Below are 19,245 nucleotides of genomic sequence, written 5' to 3'. Positions count from 1 at the left end.
TAGTGAAGAACCTTCTACAATCCTCTTTTTTGCTCTTCGCACATATGTAGACAGTGTGATCTGCAGGTGATTTTTACATAGCCTGGTTCTGTATATAAACTGGCTTCTTAAGGCTGCTAGCCTAGCCTGTGCTAGAGGAAGGCTGCTGGTGCCTCACAGCCATCTACAGTAGCTCAGCTGACTCTGCAAGTTTCGTATTTTACCTGTGAAATGGCAACATAAAATTAAAATCCCCTTTTTATTAGATACTCACACACAAGTATTTTTCAATGTATACTCAAGTGCAGGTTGACTGTGCGAAGGTGACAGTCATCTTACTTGCGTTGGAATTTGGCCAGATATCCTTCAGCAGTAACCCAGATGCTTTTGTTGGTACACAGTGGCAGTAAGTTTTCTGCACAAACAGGGGTCAAGTGTAGCTGATTTTAATAAAAAAAACTAGGTGTGATCCCACAGTCTATTAAGGCTGAACTGAAGTGATGAGAACTTCATTTTTCTCATACAGTGACTTGTGCTTAACTCTATTTTCTTCCTTTTCTTTGCTATATTTCAGCACAAAGACATTAGCAGGCTGCTGGTTTCACGGACCTGTACCACAGTGACACAGAGAACAGCAGAGCATCAGGACTGAATGAAATTGGAGAGTCACACTTTTAAAGCTGCACTCAGAAGTAAACGTTAAGGGCAGTGGTTAAAACCGACACGGTCCGTAAAGGGGCACTTGTAGATTGTGCTGCGTGAAACCGAAGAAAATGTATTAGGGGGATATTTTATTTAAAAAAAAAAAAAAACCCAACAACAAAACTATTGCAATAAATTATGCATGAGATAAGGTGAAAAGTGACATGAAATACACGAACAGAAACTCACTTGAATTTTATGTATGAAGAATCACTGACAGAAACTTCTTTTGAATGTGAAGTTCTTATCAGTACAGTTTGGACAGGCCTAAAAGGCATGGGATGGTGGCTGAAATGTTGAATTATTTTTCATACTTAAACTTTGTACTTCCTCCAAGTTGTCTGTTAGTTCAGATATGAACAAAGGTTATTTCTAAAATGGCTCTTCTATGAAATAGCAATAGTCACATACGCTGAGGCCAATGTTTCCTTCAGGGTGCCGGTAGAAACAACGGACTAGGTTAACGTCCTCCTAAGAGGATGGCGAAGTGCCCCCAACCCAAACCCCCCGAGAAAATTTGGATCTTTTCTTTCTTTAATCAAGCAGGGCTGTATTATGTTGAATATACATTGCTTGTCAGGACATATTAAAATGTATTTATTTGCCACCAGTATTTAACATTTTGTGCACATTTTCGTAACTACATACTTGTCTTTCAGCTTCTGACTCAAAATGGATAGGCCTGTGTTGTCCTTGGAGTGAAAACGCATACTCCAAGAGCTAGTTCTTAACTTCTACTGAGCTGGGCAGGCTTTTATTATTCTCCTCCTTACCTATTGGACCTAGTTCAGAAAAGATGGCGACACCTGAGTTTTGACATGGACCTCTCTCCACGGAGAACCCCTCCCTCTGGCTAAGTGCAAGAAATTAGCCCAGGTGTCAGGTCAGACTTGACCCTGGGGACAAGCGGCAGGAACAGACCCATAAAGATAGTGTCCCGCTTTTCATGCAGGGAGCATGAATTCTTATCAATAGAGACCATAATTTTTTTTTTCTTATCTTTGGTAAATACATATTACAAAAACCTTTAATTTTTCTCCTCAATGAATGGAGAAAACATTAATGAGAAAACCAGACCCGTTCGTACTACATTTCTAAGGCATTTTTATATTTGATGGTGCCATCCTTTTAATAATAATAAAACTGAAGTTTTTTAGTGGCAATACTGATTTATTTTTTAAAACCAGAAAGATAGTCCATATTGATCACTTACTACAAAAAAAGGAAAAAATACCAAAAAATACAAAAAAAACCCACAAGTTCATTTGAAGCAACATAACAGATACTGAGCATTTGGCTGAAGTTTTTCAAGCTTTCCATAATCCTGTATAGGTTTGGAATTACCTAAGAATCCCACGCTCAGGATTAACAAAAGGTTCTGGCTGAGAGTTTGAGAACATTTAATATACCTGATGAAGATTTGTTTTACAACTCAAGGAGAAGGGTGTAGGCAGTCTTCTTTCTGTTGAGCTTAATGCAAATCCTAAATATACTGCAAGTAAGTACATTGTTTTGACTGCATTCTAAAATTGTCTATTGGTTAAATTCCTTATCATGAAGTTACTATACATTTTAGCAAACCTGAAGAAGCCAGCTCAGGAACCGTCGCAGCAGGGAGTTGTAAAGATTGCAGGCACTACAGTGGTGCGGTGGCTCTGTGGCCTGATGGCTGTGGCTGGGTACAGTCTTCCTCCTTCAGCTCTAACACCAGCAGTCCTGTCAGGATTGCTTCAGAGCCAGATAACTCCCAAGCCGTGATGGGATTTCATTTGGATTGTATAATCAGGATTTTTAATTAAGCTTTAGAATTCTTTATTTGTGTAGAGCGATGGAAAATGACCAAGAAATAATAACATAGAGGCAAAAGAATTGGGAGATCAGGTGATAGTATCTAAATATTTTTTTCTCCTGACAAATTCTCAAGGGTGTTTTGTTACAAACCAGATTTTTCATTTTTTAAAAAATGAAACCTGCATTTAAAATGTAGACATACCGTGTTGCTATTTCACTTCATTGCTTTAGTTGCTTAATATTTAAGCTTTGCTTCGTGCTACCTTTTGTCTGTTTCAAATCTTCACAAGCCTATTTCATTTTGTAGTCTTGAATGACAAAAATTGTTCTCATCTTAAGTATGCTCAGAGTAAAATGTTAAAGAATGTTGTGTAACATTTATCCAATAAAATTTTGATTTTTTAAAAATTTAGTTATTTAAAAACTTCATTTACTTTTTAGAAGTTAATTTTTAAAGATTATTATTTCTTTAACTTAAAATTCAACTACTAGTTGTACTTCAGGGAGTTATTTTGACTTGGTGCTTTCTAGGGAGAACAGCTTGTAAGGCTTAGTCACTAGATTTCATGGTACCTCTTTATAACCAAGGAGTGAGTAAGGGTGAAGGGTAAAAAAAAAACCAACCAAACCCGTTGCCACTGAGTCAATTCCGACTCATAGTGACCCTATAGGACAGGGTAGAACCGCCCCATAGAGTTTCCAAGGAGCACCTGCTGGATTCAAACTGCTGACCTTTTGGCTAGCAGCCATAGTGCTTAACCAGTACACCACCAGGGTTTCCAGGTAAAGGCTAGAGGAAGTTTGATCAGGACCCTGAGCACAAACATTCACTGTTCTCTGATGAAGTTACTTGTTTCCTGATGGAAGCAAAAGATCTAATTTTCAGAGTTGAATGTAATTAAACAAATATTTATTTTTCTGAGTTTTTGTTTTTTTGTGTGTGTGAAGGCAGTGCCGCCTTGTGGATAAATGGTTGCGTCTCTAAAAGTTGAGCCATGTCCAACGTGAGGTCAGGTGTTAGACCTGAGAACCAGAACCACTCAGCTGTCAAGCAAAACCAGTCTCCCAAACCTACCGGAATGCGGAGATTTTTCAGGAGTGACCTAGAAATTTAGGTCAGTGTATTTTTTGATTTCCGTTTCAGTAAAGCAGTACTTTAGAAGGCTGCCTTTTATTCCAGAACGTACGTGGAGTCTTTACTCTCATTCTTCCATGAGTGTAAAAAGGAGGCCATTGGAATCTAGCCGTGTCAGTATCTTCTCAAGTTTTCCATTAAACGAAATGGAACCAGAGAGAATCAGGGAAGGTAAAAGCCATGTGACAAGCCTCCATGTGCCCATTCCTGATCATGCTGCATGCCTGTGGTGGTGTATTTGTAGACACAACTACAGAATACCGGAAGCGGGTGGCGAGTCACATGGGTGCAACGTAAGAGCTTTTTGATGCTGGTCCTTAGCTAAGTGTAAATTCAGATTCCTGCCTCGGAGTTATGTGTGGACTGGGCAGATTAGCCAGTCGGCAAGGTAAGCATGGTACTTATCTGTAGTAACCAATTTCATATCAAATCATCTGTAGTAACCAATTTCATATCAAAGATGTGGTGAAACCCTCGTGAAATTGTTCACTACAGATTAGTAAGCAAGCACAAGTGAGCCTGTGCTTACCTTGCTTACTGGGTCATCTGTCCCTGTCAGGTACTGTAAACTTGAAAAAAGGCTTTGATTCTGTAGGAAGGAGCTGTGGGGTTGGGGGAGAGACAGATGCCAGCCATACCTAGAAGCAGAAGCTTCGATGTGGTGAAAAAATGTAAAATTGTTCACTACAGATGATCTGGTAAGCAAGGTAAGCACTGTGCTTACCTTGCCTATTGGATACTCTGCCCCTGTATGGACTGTACCAGTTAGTTCCTCCCTGGGTCTATCACTGCAAATACTCCCTTTAAGTAAGTTAAGCTGTTCTCCTGCTTTTTACTTGACATCTCATTTTCCAATAATTATTCTTCCCTCAGTGCTTTGAATAAAGCATGTTCTAAGTGTTTTTGAGGCACACTTTTCTCCAGAAATGAGAGTGTCCTACTAAATCTTTGCTTGTTCAGAATGAAAGTTCACGGCCTTAAATTCTCCTTTGCTCTGGTATCAGGAAGGTAATGAACCTGGGGTGAAGAATAGGACTCAGGAATTCTGTGCCAGAGACAAAAATAAGAGATGACTCAGTTATTGTCCTGAAGAGTTAAGAATACTGTACTTCAAGGTTTAACCCTTTCATAGTTCCCTTGTGAGGCAAGTGTGTAGAAGCAGCCTTCTAACAGGACAGAGTTGAGTTGGTGACAGTAAAAGGAAGCTGTTTTCATATCAGGGCTTTGAACCAGTTTGTTCCGTTTCAAGCCACTGCTGAGAATTTGCATTTCTGTCAGGTTCCCAGGTGATGCTAATGCTGCTGGTTAGGGACCAGTTATGAGAACTACTAGTAGAGCAGTGGTTCTCAACATTTATTATACATAAGAATCACCTGGGGATCTTGTTAAACTGTAGACTCTGATTCAGTGTGGGTATCTGGGGTGGAAATACAAATTATCAGCAGGGGTTCAAACCGGAATGAACCAGTTTGAAGCCTTGTTTTATACAAATACAGGAGACCTGGATTTCCTGACAGAAAAATCACCCCAAGCCAAATTGGGGTGTGGAAAATCAGTGTATTCTCAATCAACAAGCTGTTCACTTCCTTCCCAGCCAACGCCAAAAACACTGGGGAGACATCAGGAGTCTCGTTTTTTCTGAATTGAGTGAAATATTCCCTAACCTTATGTTTCTGAATTCTGTCTAAGCTCAGTGCCTCACTTCAGCAAATGGAGTCCCTGAATGGTGCAAATGGAAAACGCGCCTGGTAGCTCACTGAAAGGTTAGTGGTTTGAGTCCACTCGGGCTCCTCGGAAGAAAGGCCTGGCCATTACAGAAAAATCAGCCATTGAAAAACCCTCTGGGAGCACAGTTCTACTCTGACACACATGGGGTCGCCATGACAGCAACTGCTTTTTTTAATATCAGCAATGTGAAGTATCTTGAGGTAAAAAGGGAGCCTGGCATATCACTGTCCTAGAAAAACCATGGCTAAGGGCTTCAGCTGCACATAGGCAGCCTTACAGAGGACGGTGATGGTGCGGTCCTTCACGTGTTTAAATGCGGCGTCGGTAACACCGGTAGAAAGTCGGCTAGGCTGGAAAAGCTTTTGCAGCACAAGCATAAACCATAACCCCCGGCCCCCGATGCCACCTTCACCAGTGCTAGAATCCAGTCAGAGTCACGAAGCCCTAGGGAACTGTTAGACCTTTTCTCCCAGTTAACTTCATGAGGCAAAGCTGCAAACAACATAGTCTGTTTTGGGACAGTCAAACTAGCCGTACACAACAAGCAAGTACCAGATAGGGCCCATTAAACCCTACATTCTTTGAAGCTTAACTGCTCTTCTCCCCACCTTGCTCCATCCCCTTACTTCCCACCCCTAGCCTTTGTGAGGACTTCTTGTCTTCAGTTGGCTTGATGAGCTGCAGGTTTGTGGTTTCTGCCTTTGTGTTTTGGGAGTGGGAGGGCACCTGGACGCTGTGTGCTCAGAGGCAGCATGTGGTGGCCACCTGCTGTGATGCCAGGTGGGATGTCTGATGTGGACATCCGTCTGGCCCAGCACCCCACAGAGGGACAGTGAGACTCCAGTATCTTCAGATCCAGCTCTTCCCATGTGGAACTAACACTTTTCTGAATAGCTTCTGGTGGGTTTCTTTCACGTCAGTGACGGATGGCTTGATCCCCCATGCCTGAGCAGAGTTCCCATCGTTGTTGGCTATTTTCAGCAAGCCAGAAGGAGCAGCTGGAAGTGACAGGCCTGAAGACTAGCTGACATGGGATCACTGCCACAAACAGCTGCAGGCTAACCTTGGTGGACAGCAGTTACTACTGTGCTTTAGCTAAGGGGGAAATGGGAACTTCCAGTTTCTCCTTTAATGAAAGGAAAAACAAGGTAGGGAGTCATATTTCTAGTTCTGCTGATACAACTTCTGTATGATGCAGACCTCAAAACCAAAAACCAAACCCTCTGTCGTTGGGTCAATTCCTGCTCATAGCAACCCTGTAGGATAGAGTAGAACTGCCCCATAAGGTTTCCAAGGCTGCGAATCTTTACAGAAGCAGACTGCCACATCTTTCTCCAGAGGAGTGGCTGGTGGGTTCGAACAGCTGATCTTGCCGTTAGCAGCAGAGTGCTTAACCATTGTGCCAGCAGGGCTCCCATGCAAACCTCAGATGGTTGAAAAATTAGAAGAAAATTTAAAATTTTTTTAGCATAGACTATGTCAAACATTTATAGAAATAAACCAATTAACTCATGGCCAGGAAGATAAATATTTTGATGTTTTGAACATAAAAATAGAGGGCATCATCACTAGCTTTCATAAAATAATTCTATCATTAGTTCCTTTGCCCCTTGTAGAGCTTAAAGCAGTCCTTGTGGTGGGCTCCGGTTGTGGCAGTCCTGCCTTTCGGGGGTGCTGGTAGTAGGGAACCCATTTCTCGTTTCTAGCAGCATCAGTGCTCTGAGCGTGGGCTCAGGGCAGCTCACACACAACAGATGTGTTGGAAATCACCTTTCTCTGTACAGCTCTTAACTGTGAAGTTCTCTGGAGAGATTTTCTAGCCACTTCTGGTGGAATGTGCACATAATTTTTAAAAAGAAATCCAGATGATGGTGTGTTTAAGCTCGTTGTTATACAAGTGCAGAGGTGACAGGCTGAAAAGGATCACAAACACCTAACTAATTACTGCAAAGAGTCTGGCCCTTTCTACACATTTTACTAGGGTTCTGTGGGTGTGTCTGAAGTATACAATACACACAGATAAGAATATTACAGGAAGAGTTCCATGCCTTAAGAAACGAAGAAGGGATGAGGGTTGAGATGGAAAAGGCAGGAGAGGGGAAGTGGGGAACTGGTCAGAGAAAGCAACACGAAAGATCGTGGAGCTGGAGCTGGCAGGGATCGCAGACCGAAGGCTCACACGGCCGGCCAGGTCTGCACAGGGGCGCCAGACTATACTCCGGCAGCTCTCTATGCCGATGGCGAGCTTAAGGGAAAGCACATACAGAGGAAATTGGGGTGGGTTTCCATCACGGATTTTCCCTGTCCTATGTGGTCTCAGATTTGTACTCTAGCCTTGGAGGGCTATTGTACTCTTCCCTTTGAACATCTTTTTCAAGGAGATTAAAGCAGCCATTAGCTTACACAGCGGCCTCAGTAGCCCTTGGTCTCCTATCATAGCCTTCTCCTTGGACATTCCGAGCTTTGGTAAGCTGGTTGTAAAAGGATTTGCAGGTTTGTTTACTGACGATCTTTGTAAATACACCTTCCAAACAGGTTTGCACTTAACACCTGCAGCCAGCTCTCCATCACACTACATTCTGACAATAAGAAAACCCAAACCGAATCCATTGCTGTTGAGTTGATTCTGAGTCATGGCGACCTCCTATGTGACAGGGTAGAACTGCTCCAGAAGGTTTTCAAGACTGTGACGTTTCAGAAGCAGATCCATCAGGTCTTTCTTCTGAGGCTCCTCTGGGTGGGTTTGAACTGCCAACCTCAGGTCTTCTCATTTTATGAAGCTCAAGGGCAGACCCAGTGCTGCGGTGTTTGCTAAGGTTATCAGCTATTAGGCTCAGCCACTCCCCACCTTCCACACAGCAACATGGCATTATGTTCTCTATGCCTTCAGAGCTCAGTAAGTGAGAAAACATGGCATTCTCTGGGGAGTGGGTCAAGGAGTAAAAGGCAAAAACCAAAAACAGCTGTACTGTTTGTGGTGGAAGGGAAACACACCTAGAAAGTCCGAGTTCTTAGAAAGGAGGTTGGAGTTTTAGAAGGTGAATTTAACCTTAGCTCAGATCTATGCTGTGAATGAACTGACAATCCAGGGTGTACTCTACGCAGAAAATTTGTTACAATAGTCCTAATTTCCTGGGTTAGCCTTTTGCTGCAGAGGTTAGTTCCAGCCCATGCGAAAGTGCTCAAGCGAAAGTTGGAAAGGTGGTTGAGGTACAGTGTGAGAACACAGACCGAAAATACAAGATCCAGTGGAAACACCATTTGGGAGAAGGCAGGGGGACTAAAACTGGAAGACATTCTGGAGATTTTCCTAAGTCAAAACACAAATCCTTGCAAATATCAAAGATGCAGAAATGAAAACTTGAAAACCAGATGACGGATGTGTAGATTGAATGCCCAACATCTGAGATGTTCTGCATGGCTGCACAAGATGGCCTGATTGGCTTCAATGGACCCTCTTACAAAATGCTGTTTTAGTTTCATGAGTGTTAATTGCCAGATTCACTGTTGCGAAACCTTCGCTGAGCCCTCCAAGTCTGCCAGAGCTGCAGGCTTCTCTGAGTCAGGCTACTTCCAGGAAGGCTTCTGCAGAGAGCTACCTGGAACCATAACGTGTTGAGGCCACTCTGAGCAATACACAGGAAGTCATAAATCAATTAGTGGCCTTGATTAGGTGACCAAGCTGATGTCTGTCACTGCCTCTTATCATATTCTTTGTCACTTATACCTTCTAAGCTGACACTTGAATCACCTGCTGGGTGTTAAAACTTTTATGGGAAAGATGCTTAATTTCTACTTATCTTGAAATAATAGGTATCAGTAAATAAACATCAGAGAAAAGAAGACTTTTGGGTAGTGAGGGTTGTTCACGTTGAGACCACCTCTTGGGGAATGCCTTTTAATAACAACTAAATTTCTAGTAGACTGGTAGGTGTTGGGGCTACTAAGAATATACCTCCTAGTACCTCTTGGTCTACTCACATAGGCAGACGGGGAAACAAAAGAGATCATACTATTTTAAGAATATGTCCCAGAGTCTTCAAGGCAATTTTGGAAGGAAATTCAAAATTGTTTTGATCCATTGCAATATTGTTGGAATAAGAATATATACAATGTCACAGTGTGATTAACTTTGAAAGTAAATTCTGGTCTTTTTTGGGTGGGGAGAAGGCATCACAGAATTTTAAAATCATACATCTTCGCAGCACTCGGCAAATTCAGGCTGCTTTCCTCCCTAGCACTTATCACACTTTCTACTTTTGAACCTTTTTAGGATTTTTCTACTGTCAGACATTTTCAAAAGGTCTGAATCTATCTTCCAGATTTTGTAAGCAGGGAAGGAGCAGTGCTAGGTAAAAGCCCCTTGGCTTAAGCGACCCCACACCCACTGAGACTCCCGACTCTCTTTCCCAGGGACCCTACCTGGCCCACTCACTCACTAGAAGCATTCAGTGTTGGCACTGTGTGACGTCCTGTGAGATGTCTGTGAAGATGGGGGAAAGCGGGAAGGAGAGGGAGAAGGGCGAGGCCTAAGAAGCAAAACCTCTACACCTGTCAGCAGTGGGGGTCTCAGACCCCTTGATGAAGCCTGTTTCTAGGGGAACAAGTCTATTTCTGTTATTTCTTAGAGGCACAGTCCCTCAGGCAACTCAGGCCTACTAGCCTCGGCCACCGAACTCGAAAGTCATAACCTGACAAAGCAGCTCTCAAAATGTAGTTTGCACCGTGTACTCTTAAAGGTACCTGAGGCCCTTTCACATGTCCATGAGATCAAAACTATTTTCATAGTAACACTAAGAGGTTATCTGCCTTTTTCACTCACTCTGCCATGAGTGTGCAGTGTTTCCCAGAGGCTATGCGACACGTGATAATGTGACAGACTGAGTGCAGAAGCCTGTATGAGAATCCTGTCTTCTATCAAGGCGCACGTTAAAGAGATTTACAGAAAAGTAATACCATTCTTCTCACAAATGGCTTTTTTCGTGGGGAGGGATGGGGTGGGAGAAGGTAGTTATTTTTTCATGAAACTGTTATTTGTAACATGTTATTTTTAAATGAATTAACTCAATGTTTTAAGTTTGAATATGATTAAGTATCAAGGCACGACCCACCTAAAAACTCTTACAATTTTTTTTTAAGACTGTAAAGGGGTCCTGAGACCAAAATGTTTGAGAAGTGCGATTCCAGCTGAATGCTGGCTGCAGCAGACGACGGCCGGACCACATAGCTTTGAGCTAAGGCTTCGTGATTTTTCACATACACCTTTTGGGGAAATGTAGTTGCCAGATTTATCAGAGATACAGCAAACCAAAATAACCACACTCGTTCTCCCTCTCCTTTTCCCCTTGTGAATTCCACGAAGAATTACTTTTCAGTTTGGGAGGCAGGCTTGTCAAATCACAGAGTTCAGACCGCGTATCATTCCCTGATCTACTAACATACTGGAAGGGGCTTTTAGGAACAGATCAGCAGAACCAGCACAGCCCTTAGCACTGGGGGTATGAGTACTGCATGTCACGTAGAGAATTATATAAGCAATTCATCTCTAAGATGAAATTTACATGTCAATGCATCTGACACTCAAACCAGAACAACCGAAAGCTTTTCATCAGCATCAACTCATCACTAGGGGGTGGAAAAAAAAAAAAAAAAACCTACCTTAGAAACCTCTGGGTTCATGCAGTCTAAAGAATACAGCATTGTTCCGGGGTTCACATATCACCATTCGTTTGAAGGAAGCTACTTTAAGTTGAAACTATTCAGGCGGATAATTGGTGAGGAACACTGATTTCTCAATTATCTGCACAAACCTGGAGAGGTGCAAGGCAGCGCATGAAGTAGTTTTGGAATTCCAGTACATAGCAGAATGGTCAGCTCTTCAGGGTAACTTTTCCAGGCGTCAATTATGATATCAGGCAGATTTGTGGAACTCTTATGTTCAATAACATAACTTAAAAACCAACAGTACTCCAAAAGCCTGAGACGCCTTCCGCTTTAGCTGTCTTTACGGAGACAAAATTCACACCCCAGACCGTTACAGAAAGCTTTATTACCACAAGAGGAAATGAGCGAATGCCAGAGGCCACTCATGCAGCCATGGCAGCATGTGACATGTATTCAGGGAGAGGGGACAGCAGGTGGGAACGCCATCAATCACACCTGGGCAGTCTCCCACCAACAGGTGTGCTTGGCTCGGGAGAAGCTCACTAGGCTTGAACCAGTGACCTGCTTTGCGTGTGCGTGTGTGTGCGGCTCAGGGAGGTTACTCTTGCTGAGCAGGCTTCCTCCTGGACAAAACAAAGGACATGAAGCCAGAACCAGGGGCAATAGTAGCTGCACAGACACGGCCTTAAATGGAAATAAAATTAGGCCCATTACATCTTTAAGTGCATTTCACCCTGACCATAAAACAAGGGGAAGGAGGGAGCACTGGGCTCTACTGGGCAGCTTTTCTTTTAGATAAGATGCTTTTAAGAGTTAAACATTGGCAGGGCCTTTCCCCTTGCTAACAACAAGAGGCACACAACTTCCAAGCCAGCTTTCTGAAGCTCTTATAATCTCTTATTATCTGTTGTTATTTGGATTTTGAACAAAATTGATGGAGTAGGAGCCAGTAGAGGAATCCTGTTTGATCTGGAAATTTTCTGTGGAGAGTCCAAAAGGTCGGAGAACCAAGTTCCCAAGATCTTTTAGTTTACCTGCAATACAAAAGAAAAAAAAAAAAAAAACTCAAGCGACTACAGGGAAAGAACAGAAGCAGGAAAACCCCAAGTGATCTTGCCTTGTTGCCTGATTACAAAATACAGAAGTATCTCTCTGTGGTTAAATAAATGCCGCTTTTAAACACATGAAGCCTTCTAGGGGAGTTCCCAGCCCCTCTTTCCCTCTCAGTGGTGCAGTCACTCAGCGCCATACATCCGAAGCCTGTGCGTGCAGAGGTCAGAAGCGAGGGAGCCCTGCTGCTCCCTCTACGAGATCAAAGCTTCCTGTCCAGACGGACCAGAACTACTAAAGAACACAGGCTTCTGGGATGAGTGATGGGAAACCAACCGCTGCTCCCACTGGGGGCAGAGGCACTCTGCCAAGCCTCGTCTGCCTGGCAGTGAGGGCAGAGGTTTCCCCAACAAGTCTGTTCTCTGCAAAACAGTGGCAGCCGCTTGCTGAATTTAATTCAGCAAATTTTGACTCAGCCTGGATTAAAACTCAGAACCTCCTGCTTTTCTAAGCACAGCTTTTGCGTCCACACCAAACTCATCATTTCTTGGGAAAGTGGGAGATCTTGTTCTTTTGCATGGTGCCATCAACCTTAATGGTGGCACAGTGTTTAAGAGCTCGGCCGCAGAGCTAACCAAAAGGGCAGCAGTTTGAAATCACCAGCTGCTCCCTGGAAACCCTATGGAGTCTACTCTGTTCTATAGGGTCGCTATGAGTCAGAATCGACTCGATGGCAATGGGTTTGGTTTTGGTTTTTATCAACCTTAACAGTCCAATCTCCTCTTACCAAGTTTCAGATTTTACTTTTTAATCACTTGAGTCATCTCATTCCTAAAGCCAAAATTGAGACACCATGGTATATAACCAAGGGTATTCATGCTGTTTGTAGGTACAAGAGGGCACATGGTTTGTATGTCAAGAGTTGGAATTTCCAGGACATTTCAGTGGTTTATAGAGGTTTAAGAGGCAATAAGATAGAAAAGCTGCAACTAGGGCTGTTCTAAAAAACAACTCTTTCTAAACTGTTTTAATCTTTCTTGCAGGTCTGCCTCCAATGGAGATGAGAATGGGGGTGGAAGGGAAGAGAAATCCCTCATCATCAGAGGTACAGGTTCCTTCCCACTGCACTCACTGGTTAGCAGCTTCTGTCATTCTGAGCCCTCCCAGCTTAAAGTAAAACCCAGGTAAAGAATTTAAAGATGCATGGCCTTTAAGGCCTGTCCTAATAACACAGGTGATAACTTTTGATATCAGTCTAAGATTTAGCCCTGCAGGAGCTCGCATGTTCAGAGGGAAGGGCAATCCATCCCAGGAGACAGCAATAACAGGGAAAGCTTCCAGAACCCAAAGGCTGGGTACCCCCTGCGCACTCAGTAAGTGGGCATGATCTGCAGCGAGCGGACCGACCCTAGTCTTCCAGTAGCAACTTGTCCAAATAAGCACCACTTCTTTTTTACACTTATTTTCAATTTAGCCAAAAGGAGGGCTGGAATGGCTTGCCAGAGAGCTGTCTGAGATCTGAAGTTGATCGAGCTGCAGGAGCACACACTCTGAAATCTCTGCTTTCTAGTTTTTCTCTAGCACAAGGAGGGGAGAGGAAGCTTAGTGACACACCTGCTTCTACTCAGGAGATTTCTGTCAGAGCAGAGCTGTTGAACCCCATTCCAGCTCACCACTGCTGGCCTGGGCCCTCCTCTGCCCTTTAATTACCCATCTGAGCTGCCTCCACACTCCTTACCTCCCACTCATAAGCCACACCCCTCAACAGTGGGTGTTAAGCTTGAGTGTGCATCATAAACACCTGGCAGGCTTGTTAAAGCTCAACTGCTGGCTCCCTTCCAGAATTTCTGATTGGTAGGTGTGGGTACCAATACTTTGAGAGCCAAAAAGATAACCTGCTTTTTGCAGCTGATGGCTGGAATCTTGAACAGAAGCCTGATACTAAAAAGTCAATTATAAAAGGGGGAAGATGCAGAACAGAATTTAAAATTCTCATGGAATTCAGACTTTCTGGAGCCATGGAGGTTGGATGAACCCCTGAAACTACTACCCTAAGATAATCTTTAAACCTTAAACCAAAACTATATTCTCTGAAGTCTTGTTTATCTGTCTATATGGGATCAAGTTGACAACAGCAACTCGACAGATCAGATAGGAACCTGAGGGGGCAGTAAGTTTACATTAATGGAGAAGAATAATTCAGAAAAGGAAGGTGAGAATGGCTGCACAACTCAAAGAATGTAACCTATGTCACCAATGGTACATGTAGAAACTTGAACTGGTGCTTGTTTTTGCTGTGTATATTTTCAACAACAAATAAAATATATATACATATACCTATATATCCACACATACATACATACATATATATATATATAAAATTTCACTGTAAACACCTCTCAGACAAAGTAAAAAGGGAGCCCAAGTAGTCTATGCTGCCTTTTGGAGAAAGATGCAGATGACCAGCTGAGATGACAGGAGACCCAGGAAGTACCACAAACAGATACACGTACAGATTCTTATCAATTCCACTTGCTTGAAAGATTTCTTGGCTGGGCCAAGCGTACAGGATGAAATAACTTAAAATGAGGACAACTGGCTTTATTCCACATTCTTCTCTATTTGTAATCCAAGCTGATTCTCTTGTGCAGAGACCTATGTTAGCATCGTCATCTGGCTGCCACGTTCACACCTCTTACCCTCCCGGTGTAGCTGCCGAGAATGAGTGGCTCTTCTCACCACCCTCTGTGTCTAAACCGAAGTGGAGGAAGGCACTCCTCCCCACAAGGTTCAACAGCCACGTGTCTGGAGGTGCTCTCGAATGCAGAGGATACACCAAGGATTTGCCCTTGGTACCCGACAGTTGAGTGGAGCAGCCTTAGGGATTCTAAAATCATCTGATCAGTTTTAACTTTAGATTTTTTTTTTTAACTGTTTAGATAAATGTTCTATGTGGACAAAAAATTTGACGTTGTAAAATCAAAACAAAGTGGGACTACCAATCACAAATTCAGATTTTCATGTTCTTCAAACCTGCCTATTATAAATGCTAGACATTTGAATTTATAAAAGAAATTTATACACATACCACTTCTTTTTTTTCTATAATGTGGTTCCACGTAAGATTTTTTTTTTTTTTTAACAAAGGGGTTCTAATGCTTTGAAGAAAAAGGCAAAGTCACTAGATTAGAACAGAGACAAATAATGAGGCATCGATCACCATTAGTTGCTCAAAAAAGCTCTAAGCCTTTTGTGCGGCTATGTCCAGGGCATCTGCGCCCTTCTCACCACACCACTGACCAGATCCTTAAGTCCTTTAATGCTTTTTTACCTGGCTGTGATGGCTACGGAAACCCTGGTGGCGTAGTGGTTAAGTGCTACAGCTGCTATCCAAGAGGTTGGCAGTTCAAATCCGCCAGGCGCTCCTTGGAAACTCTATCGGGCAGTTCTACTCTGTCCTATAGGGTCACTATGAATTGGAATCGACTTGGTATCAGTGGGTTTTGGTGGGATGATGGCTACGAGGCTCATCATCCTACAGAAAGGGACAAAACACTCTAGTGGCTGACCCTTCTTCTGAAATCTGAAGCTATCACGATTGTCTTCTCTGGTTAACAAGGACTGTGGCCACCTTGGTCTCCTCTCCTGTTCTAATGGTGGTATTTGTAAGTGACAGGTGAGGAAGGAAGAGCAGAAATGGTACTCCCCATTAATAATTCCAATTAGGATTTTCTTTCTGAGGAGGGAGGTACACAGCTCTTCTTTCTAACAAAAAGGAAATCAAGTCAGAGAGAGGAAAGAAAAAGCTAGTCAAGGAATAATGAACAATGTGAGTAAGACCCCATTTTGTTAGATACCTACAAAACTTCCTAAGTGCCGATGATAGTGCTGCGCGGATTTTTACCTTTACCTGCTAGTCCTTCAGCAGAAGCTACCATTCCTACAGGAGCCAGTGCTAAAAGTTGTGCAGTTCACTACAAAAACCTTGCTCAGAAATTTTAAGGAAGTGGTATTAATTTGTGCTCAGTGTGTCTAGCCTCCAAGGATCTCAAAGCACATTAATCACGGTCACCTCACCTGGAACAGAGAGGTAAAAACACCAAAAAGCTTTAGTGGGGCTGAACATTCCACGTAGGGAGTGATTTCTCCCTCGTAGGCTAGTTGGGCCTGGGCACACTGGAAGAGTTAATATTTTATTGATGATCCTTGTAGTCATTAAGAAATAAGAGTCTAGACATCCACACTATTGACATGTAACAACAACCTGACATATTACTTACCAAGCAACTGAAGCTGCTTAAGTCTGATGGGAGTTTACTTCAGACAGAAGCAACTGAGGGAATGAATTCTGCTTGAATGTTTCAAATAAAGGGAATGATACAGGTAAAACTCAAAGCCTCGGAGACAGGAAACTTCCACTTATCGAATTTTCAAAGACAGATGGGAGTTGTGAAACTGTCCGTGGCCAGTAAGATTCAATTTGCACCAGAATCGTGAAACCCAGCTCAGCAGTGCCTCGTTACTAAATGCAAGTACTTTTTTGCCTAAGTACAACATCATTATTATTAGTAGAATAAGTGCCAAAATGCTTTTCTCTCTTCTTTGAAGAGAGAGTACCTCTAAAATATTCTGCTCAAACGTGGTGTCAAGTTTAATTAAATATGTAAATTGAGGAAAGAGTTTTTTTTTTTTTTTTTTAAAAAGTGGGGAAGGCTCCAGAAATACCCTGAGTTTGAAGCTGCTTTCTTTGGAGTCTAAGTCTATCCATCGAGGACCAGAAGGTTCTGGACAGTCTAGGTTAATGGTCTCCTCTCAGTCAGCTCTGATATCACAGTGAGCCTTAGGAAATCTGTTCTCATTCTCTGGGTATTGATGTCAGAAGGTAAGATATGCCCAGGCTCATCTTTCAAGCCTAGGTGATTGCAATACATTAGATATAATTTACATAATAAATTTAGATCTTAAGCAGAGAAATATCAGACAGGTTATACACAATATGCTAGGCAGGTCTGTCTAGAAACCTTTACTCCCTTTAGTCAAGCAGGCTATTCATAAGAATCTCTGATTCCAACTAGAAAACGCTTTAGCAACTAACTAAAACATGGATCAAATGAAGCCAGCCTCTGCCCCATTCACATCTCCAGTCCCTTCTCTTACTATCTACTCCTAATTCCTGCCCTTTCAGGTCTTCTCGAACACCAAACGGATTTCTCAATGCCATTTTCAAAACAAAAATTCTCTTGATTCTGCTCACGTGGTACTGGCTATAGTGACAACATCCTAATGAACTTAAAGCTGAAAAGTCAACTGTTTTTATAAAATTTGTTATCTGAAATAGAGGTTGGTGGTATCCTAGGCTGGGAGTTAACTATGGCCTTCTTGTGTGTGTGTGTGTGTGTGAATATATGTTTTATTTCTTTAGGGCAGGGATTAGTAAACCACAGCCCTTAGGCCAAGTCTGATCCACCACCCTTTTGATAAATAATGTTTTACTGGAGCACAGGCTTGCCCATTCATTTAGATACTGCTTATGGTTGCTTGTGAGCAATAACAACAGAATTGAGTAATTATGATAGAAACTGATGACCTACAAAGCCTAAAATATTAACCTATGAACAGAAAAATATGCCAACTCCTGCTCTGGGGTAAATACCCAGAAATAGGACTGCTGGGTCATATAAAAAGTATATGTTTATGTTTTTAAGAAATTGTCAAACCATTTTCCAGAGCAGCTGTTCCGTTCTCCATTCCCACCAGAAATGAACAAGAGTTCCGGTCGCTCTGCACGTGGGCTTCAGGGGGACTCTGTCAGCACTGCATGTTGTCAGGATTTTTAATGTTGGCCACTCTTAATAGTTGTGGTGTGATAGCTGTGTAGTGGTATCTCACTGTGGTTTTAGTTTGCATTTCCCTAATGACTGATGATATTGTACATCTTTTCATGTGCTTATCTGTCATCCTTACATTCTCTTTGGTAAAGTGTCCATTTTTTAAAATTGGGTTACTTTGTCACTTCCATTCTGTTATTGAATATATCCAGTGAGTTTTTTTTTTTTTTGATTTCAGGTATTTTATTTTTCACTTCTAAAATTTCCATTTTTTTCTTAATTACTTATATTGTTATTGAGAATATACACGTCAAAACATACAATTCAGTTTCTACTTGTACAATTCAGTGAAAGAACTATGGCGTTCTTAAAGGTAGGAAAATTTTGCAATAAAAACAAAATGGAAGCTTGGTTTCTGAAAAGCTGGTACTTTCTCTAAACCACAGCATTCCTACTGGAGTCAAAAAGGCTAAGGAAAAAAAAAATGGCTAAGAAGTCACTAGTCCCAGAGTTTTGCTACCCCCAACAAAATGAAGAGCCAGAATCTATTTCTGACTGCCGTCTTTTTTTCCAGTGAACAAAAATACTGACAGCCTCAAGCCCTGGTTCCCTAGATATTTATGGGCTAGAAAAAGTAAGAGAAGCAAACTCACCTAACATCTCTTCCTTTAGTCTTTCGTTACGTTCTTCAATTTGCTTAGGCAATCTCTGAGGGAAAAAGAAGAGAAAGAAAGGTTGGTGAAAACCCCTTCTGGTTTTATTTTGAGAAAAACTACAAACATAATGTGAAAGTGACATCATTAATAAAAGTGTGACGTATTCCCATTTAAGTAAAGAAGAAGGCAGGTATTTATGTTGGTGGTTGAGCCACTGGAGGTAGGAAGTTTGTTGGTTTGCTGACATATTCCCAGCTCTTAGGACAGCACCTAGCTCAAAGGAGGCCCTCAAGGAAAAAAAAACTGATGAACAACGAAATAAATAAAATTCTATATATATGTATATATAAATTGGACGAAAAAATATAGATACAAAAAAACGTTGGAAAGGCTACATGCTTGATGTTTACACTGCTGTCTTTAGGTGGTGGGATTATGGGTGGTACATATATTTTTAATATATTTTGCTTCTTTTCATCTTCTAACTTGAATTCTCTCCTTATAGAATCTGATTTGTTGAGAAAGGGCTGGATCAATCTTGAATGTTTCTCAACAATCATCTAGCTCAGGACTTCTTACCCTCAGCTCTATTAACATTTCAGGCTGGACAATTCCATGTTGTGGGGGTTGTCCTACGCCTGGCAGGATGTTCAGCAGCACCCCACTTTGCCAACTAGATGTCAGAAGTACCCTCCCAGTCATGATCATCAAA

General features: G+C 42.2%; 2 protein-coding genes across 5 annotated transcripts in view; one reads left to right on the top strand and one right to left on the bottom strand.

Moving 5' to 3' along the window:
* Window positions 1–11,559, top strand: part of PWWP2A (PWWP domain containing 2A) — a 44,851-nt gene extending 33,292 nt beyond the window's left edge. For all 3 annotated transcript variants that reach the window (XM_049874240.1, XM_049874239.1, XM_049874241.1), the window contains one exon: window positions 554–11,559. In XM_049874240.1, the coding sequence (XP_049730197.1) occupies window positions 554–567 (14 nt within the window). In that variant the 3' untranslated portion in view covers window positions 568–11,559. The remainder of the gene's footprint in view (window positions 1–553) is intronic.
* A 96-nt stretch (window positions 11,560–11,655) lies between these two features.
* The window catches only part of TTC1 (tetratricopeptide repeat domain 1), a 56,653-nt gene continuing 49,063 nt past the window's right edge, over window positions 11,656–19,245 (bottom strand). For both annotated transcript variants that reach the window (XM_049874243.1, XM_049874242.1), the window contains exons 7-8: window positions 18,531–18,585; window positions 11,656–12,033 (exon numbers count right to left, since the gene is read on the bottom strand). In XM_049874243.1, coding sequence (XP_049730200.1) covers window positions 11,900–12,033; window positions 18,531–18,585 — 189 coding nt within the window. In that variant the 3' untranslated portion in view covers window positions 11,656–11,899. The remainder of the gene's footprint in view (window positions 12,034–18,530; window positions 18,586–19,245) is intronic.

Source organism: Elephas maximus, chromosome 2, assembly GCF_024166365.1.
Source record: "Elephas maximus indicus isolate mEleMax1 chromosome 2, mEleMax1 primary haplotype, whole genome shotgun sequence".
Classification (NCBI taxonomy): Eukaryota; Metazoa; Chordata; class Mammalia; order Proboscidea; family Elephantidae; genus Elephas; species Elephas maximus.
This window is presented reverse-complemented; position numbering and strand designations above follow the sequence as displayed.